General features: G+C 49.6%; 1 protein-coding gene across 2 annotated transcripts in view; it reads right to left on the reverse strand.

Moving 5' to 3' along the window:
- Window positions 1-5,374, reverse strand: part of NTRK3 (neurotrophic receptor tyrosine kinase 3) — a 199,549-nt gene that overhangs the window by 17,079 nt on the left and 177,096 nt on the right. The window contains exon 16 of one of the 2 annotated variants that reach the window (XM_057365814.1): window positions 3,493-3,567. The exons of the other annotated variant lie outside the window; for it this stretch is intronic. Coding sequence (XP_057221797.1) covers window positions 3,493-3,567 — 75 coding nt within the window. The remainder of the gene's footprint in view (window positions 1-3,492; window positions 3,568-5,374) is intronic. 2 annotated transcript variants of the gene reach the window in all.

Here is a 5,374-nt window from a genome sequence, read left to right on the forward strand (position 1 = left end):
GATGATTTTTAATGTCCTTTTCAATCCAAACCATCCCATGGTTCTACAGACTCACTGCTCAAAAAGCTGCACAGGTAATGGCTCATGCAGTGACACTATAAATGGCACGGAAAAGCCTGTCAGCAAAAGGAATAAAACAGCCAAATGTTTAGCTCAGCATCAGCTACACCTGGCCAGAGAGACAGAGGTTACACAGCCAATGTGATGGTGAAGAACAGCAGCAGAGTTTTTTTTGTTCTGAGAGTGCTCTCGCCTTGCTCCTCACCTGGATCACACGGTGATTACATAAAATTTGATTATACATAAAGTTTGMACTACCAGGCAGAGGCAAGAGCAAACTCAGGCCTCCCCATTATCATTTCCTGACCTTGCACGTTCTCTTTCTGCAGCCTCAGCATTATTTTTTTTTTGTGGATGGGATTTCTGGGGTGGTTATTTCAATAAAAATGTGTTAAATTTCTCGCTTCCACGCCAGGTGCCTGCTGTTAAACAAAAGGGCYGTGACTAAGCAGGGCCTGGAAATCAGGAGCAGTTACGATTTAAAGCAATGAGACTCTGGGACTGTCTCCTTCCCCTCAGGAGCAGATTTAATGGTGGTGCTTGATTATGAAAAGGATAAATCTGATGTGATTGATGCAACAGGGGATTGGGTTTGATGATCCAGGGAATCCTTTCCAGATCTCTTTACTCCTAATGAAGTYGTTTTTCAAAGGGTTTTTTGAGGGTATGGTGGGGATGCAGTGCTCTGCTGAAGGCAGTGGTGCCTGCTGATGGTTTGGGGGTCTCCATCCCCAAATTTAACCAATTCCCATCAACAAGAGGGTGGAACTGTTCTCTTTCCTGTTCCACCCATCTTGAGGTGGGTTCAAGGATCCTACCTGTTTCCCTCTTTGCATTTCCAGCTACTGAGGACTCCCMAAATTCACTCTCTGTGAAATGATACCTCAAAAGTCTCAGCTCACACACTCCCTACATATTCCTAAGGCACTTACCTGTTTCCCAACACCGTAATAAGATTGCCCCTTGCAATCTTATTTTCATGTGAATCTCCGTGGTGAGCACAAACAGGGATCATCACCCTTTAACAATGCCAAACTGAGGCACAGGAGAATTAAACCATTTTTCTGAGCTGGGGCAGAGGACAGGAGCAGCAGGGAAGGGACCTGCAGCCCAGYCCATGTCTGGGATCTCACTGCTGGACCCTTCTCCCTGCACCTGGCTCTGCTCTCCCTTTCAAAACAGGAACAGCAGAGCACAAAATGATTTTCAGCCCAAGCATTCACAGATCTGGGATTCCCATTCTTTGTCAAACCCTGGGGGCTGAGCTTGGGGGTTCTGAGGGTTCAGTGAAAGGGTTTTTTGTTTGTTTTTTTTTTTTTTTTTTCAGAAGTGATGCCCAGGGAAAGTGATTATGGTTTTTTTTCCCCCCCCTGAGTAGTTTTAATTCTTTAATTCCTACTTGCTAATAAGATAAAATGCTGTGATTTCTGCAGGATCAAATGGCGCAGGATAAGCTAAAGGAGTTTATTAATTAACGGGCTTTTAGAGCTGAAAAAAAAAATTAATAAAAAAGCAACAGGGTGGTAGATAATAGCTACAAACACTGCCCCAGCAKCACCTGCCATGGCACTGCAGCCCAGAGGAGGCTGTTAGTGCTGGGCACGGCATTCTGATAGTGAATAAAAACGATAAATGAGCAGGGTAAGGCTTTCTCTGCCCAAAATGTGGTTTTTCACAGATGTGAAGGGCCTGATCCTGCAAGCAATGCCAGGTGCAGCACTTCCCTGCTCCTCTGGCTTCCCCAGGGACTGCTCAGAGCACTGAGTGCCAGCCCCAGGGGCTGCAGGATCAGATTCACAGCGTGCCAAGCGTTTTGAATGAAAAGAGCCATAAAGAAGTCACATATTATTATGTCACATCGCAAAGGTCAAGCCCAGTATTTGTTCTGTCACCAGGACATGATTCAAAGGCAACAAAATAGTGTCAGGGCATGGGGGGAAATAATTTTTTTAAAAACTGCCTTCAGGGCCAAGGATACAAAATTACATCAGCGCTTAGAACTAAATTCCCATCCACACCCCACAATTCAATTTTGGCTCAGAAAGGTATAAGCGTAACAAAATCACCTTTTGGTGGCAAATCTTATCTGCTGACATATCCCCTGCAAAATCAGCACTATCTAAAGTCACTCCCACGTGGTTCTGGCAGCAGTCAGAGGGTACCAGAGGTGTTACAGACCTCAGGAAGGATTTGCAAGATGCACTCAGCTGCTGTGGGCATTTCCTGGGGCAGGAGGAGCAGTCCTGGCACTGRGTGATGGGACAGCTCGTCCTGCATCACCTGGCCAGGAGCAAATCTCCCCTCACAAATTGGACCCAGGTAATTTKTCCCAGCCATGCCTTCTTTGCAAATATTTATGCCCATCCCTCCGGGCCTGCTGGCACAGGGAAGCTGTTGGGAAATAAAGTGTGGAAGCCATTGCCTTCTTGCCTTAACCTATCAGGGRTCAAAACTGCTCTGCACGGTGTCTTAGGGTGGATTGGCTCTGTCCACTTCCAAASTGGACCCAAGCAAAGACTCCCCAACTTTCTGGATCAACAGAGCATTTCCTTGTGTGCCAGCAGAAAAATCACAGAGGACAACAGGACAACAGAGYTGGGTGTTTGCTCTGGTCTCAGGGTCCTGGAGGAGGTCCCTGGAGGAGGCTGGTGACAGCTGGGGACACTGCAGTGAGCACCAGGGGATGCTGGCTGTGCCCTGTGCAGCGAGGGAGGGGAGGGTGAACAGAGGGGTCACAGCCCTCAGGGGCTCACCCAGCTCCATCAGCCACAGCCTGGCAAAACCCAACTCCTCTGCTCCCTTCAGCTGAGCAGAACACCATTGATAGAGCTCTGAGCTCACAGCAGCCCCYGTGCCTGTCCCCKGTGCCTGTCCCCTGTGCCTGTCCCCTGCAGTGCTGGCTGCACCCACTCGGTCTCCAGACACCAGGAGAGTGCCCAGACCAGCACACCAAAGGCATCAGGGCTGGCATGCGACACTCCAACCACTCAGATGGTCTGTCCACGCCGATCTGACTGTCCAAACAGCTGCTGAGGGGACAGCACAGCTCAGGGAAGGTCCCAGTGAGCGCCAATGCCACCCTGTTTGGGGACACGGGGCAGTTCAGCTGCACAGAGACAAACCACGCTGCACCCGCTGCCATCAGAGAGCACAGACAGCCCACACTGTCCCCTGCTGCAGACACAGCCTGGACAGCCACAGAGCGAGCTGGCCCTGAGGATTTATTTCTGCTCCATCCCGTGGTGTGTCACCATCCAGAGAGCGGCCGTGCAGAAACGTGCTCAGTGCCATCACACACAGGAGGAGCCCCCTCGCTGCCAAACGCACCAAACCCGAYCTATTCCCAAAGCCACTGGGCCCCAGGTGTCCTTCCATGCCCCAGCAGCTCCAATCCCCCGTTTCCAGCTGCCCCAGGGGTCGGGATGCACTCACTGTTGCCGCTGCTGACGGTGCCAGTCTCTGTCGCTGCCACGCCGCGCTGAACTGGCCCTTGGGACGCGGCCCTTCCTGACAGTGACCGGGTGAAAACAAGGGAAGGAGACAAACAAAAGAGAAGGGAAGGGTGAGAGAGGGAGGGAGGGATGGGGGGGATGAAGCAAAGGGGCAAGAAGGGAAAGGGTGTGTCTTTAACTGAACCAAAAGTCTTTCTCTGGTTGCAACATCCCAATGCTGGGTCCCTGTGGGCACCTCCTGGCACCCCACGGCATCACAGAGGGCAAACTGGGCAAACTGGGCAAGAGCCAAGGGGGACTCAGCCTCCTGAAATTTCCCCTGGGTCTGTGAGGCCACASAGAGTGCTGGCACACAATGTCAATCCCCAGAATTCCTCTCCACACAAGARAAGTTTTAGGGTGCTTGAGCAGCTCCTCTGATTCTGGTACTTCAGCATCCTGCTTCTTGCCCTCTGTCAGCACTCCAGGGCATGGTGCAGGGATTTTTCTGCCCCTGCCAGCAGAATAAAACCCAGGCTGGATGTCTTTACTGAAGTAAGCTCAGGCCAGCCAGAGTTAAGGGTATTGTTGGCCAAATGTCCCAGTGAAGCACCTCACACACCATCCTACACTTGCCCAAAATTCTTTCTCCCATCAGTACTGTCACAGGCTGGGGAAGAAAATACCTGATCCCAGAGCTTCAACCTGCCAGAATGCAGGAAACTCAAGTTCAGAAAGGGGAAGAGGGAAGAGAAAGTCTGGGGAGGAAAACACAGCACTACATTTGCCTCTGCTCAAAATAGGAAAGATTTGGGGAATGGGAGAGAGGAAAAGGGTAGGAATCTCAGTGAGCAAAGTGAGATGTCCATGGGACAAAATCCCAAGATGGAAGGGCAGCTGGTGATCAYGGTTTGGGGGTACACTCCTGTCTGTGCCACTGAGGAATTCAGGCTGAGATATCCTGGGGAATACCCAAAATATGGGCTCAGGGTGTGTCCAGCTGCTCAGTGCCCTGGGCACCTTCCCACCCTGCACCAGCAGTGGAAACTGAGCTGCTGAATCTCAGGCAGCTCATTCTGCTTGGGGAATCACCCCGTGGACGACTCACCTCCCTTCCCAAAAAGCTGAGRTAGGAAATGTGGGGGAAAAAGGCTTAGAAAATTGTTCCATGCTGGTTGTTTCAATTGCCTCTGCATTACAGMGCTGCAGTTAGGGGAAAACAAAAGAGAAGTTTGTGCACAAAGCTGCATCCTAAAGCCAGCTGTGGCAGAGGAAYGGACGCTGCAAAGAAGCAGAGCAAATGAAGTCATCCAGCAGTGGGAGAAAAAAAAAAACATCAATATAGCAGAGTGCAGAACAAAGCAAATTCCACCTCAAACACAGAGCTGAAAGGGAAACATCCTCCTCTGTCAGATCTTTTACCATGCATTTATTCCAATAACAAATAACTAACCCRGAGAGTAACCCAAACCTGATTTATTTCTCCATCTAAGTAAATACGTAGAGGCAGCTGAATTTGACTGTTAAAACCACTGATCTCATATGGGTTTTTTACATATGTTGGGGGGAAAAAAAAAGGAGTGAAGTTTCTGCCTTGCTGCCAGGGGATGCTGGCAAAGCATTTGAGCTATAGATATTGTATCTTGTCACTAATGACTGCAGGGAACTAAAAGGGATTTGGATTTTTTTTAATGCTTCACATTAATTGATAATTTGGTCTCAGAATCCACAGTGGAACACAGGATTTGCTATATTGGATCTGTCTAGTGGCCCATAAAATCTGGCGTCTTGCCTCAGTGATGCTCAGAAAAATTATCATCCAACATCTTTGCTTATTGGCCATTCCTGGAAGGGCCATACAGCAGGAAGGGGCAAAAGATCCT

This window comes from Malurus melanocephalus, unplaced genomic scaffold (assembly GCF_030028575.1).
Source record: "Malurus melanocephalus ecotype Western Australia unplaced genomic scaffold, MMel_1.1 scaffold_58, whole genome shotgun sequence".
Taxonomy (NCBI): Eukaryota; Metazoa; Chordata; class Aves; order Passeriformes; family Maluridae; genus Malurus; species Malurus melanocephalus.